Here is a 365-nt window from a genome sequence, read left to right as displayed (position 1 = left end):
GGTGTAGCCCCGGCTGGCTGTGATGTGCAGCGGCGTGGTGAGCTCCTGCTCGTAGCTCAGAGACCACAGTCCTGCGGGAAAGAGCGGTCAGCCATCCATGGCCAGCCACAGCGCGCAGAGCGCCGGGGCCAGACCCCAGAGCACTGGTGTGCATCCATCCCGCTTGGGACACCTGGGTTCCTCCCAGGGGACTGGCTCTTCCCTCAGCCCCTGCTCTGCAGGGTCCCTGCCCTTGGGCTGCCGAAGGCAAAGACCTCGGGGTGGCTCTTAGGCTGCACGGCCAAGCTGGCAGGGAGGGCAGCGGAGCAGAGCCCCGGGCAGAGGCTGTTCCTGGACAGCATGCTGGTCGTGTGCTGTGTGTGTGC

General features: G+C 67.1%; 1 protein-coding gene across 1 annotated transcript in view; it reads right to left on the bottom strand.

The window, feature by feature from the left end:
• ASB10 (ankyrin repeat and SOCS box containing 10) overlaps positions 1-71 on the bottom strand; it is a gene marked incomplete at its 5' end in the record, with an annotated part of 3,153 nt that extends 3,082 nt beyond the window's left edge. The window contains one exon of the mRNA XM_010084269.1: positions 1-71. Within this exon, the coding sequence (XP_010082571.1) occupies positions 1-71 (71 nt within the window).
• Between the last annotated feature and the right edge of the window lie 294 nt (positions 72-365).

This window comes from Pterocles gutturalis, unplaced genomic scaffold (genome assembly GCF_000699245.1).
Source record: "Pterocles gutturalis isolate BGI_N339 unplaced genomic scaffold, ASM69924v1 scaffold38440, whole genome shotgun sequence".
Classification (NCBI taxonomy): Eukaryota; Metazoa; Chordata; class Aves; order Pterocliformes; family Pteroclidae; genus Pterocles; species Pterocles gutturalis.
Note: the sequence above shows the minus strand (reverse complement) of the source record. Positions and strands in the feature narration are given on the sequence as shown.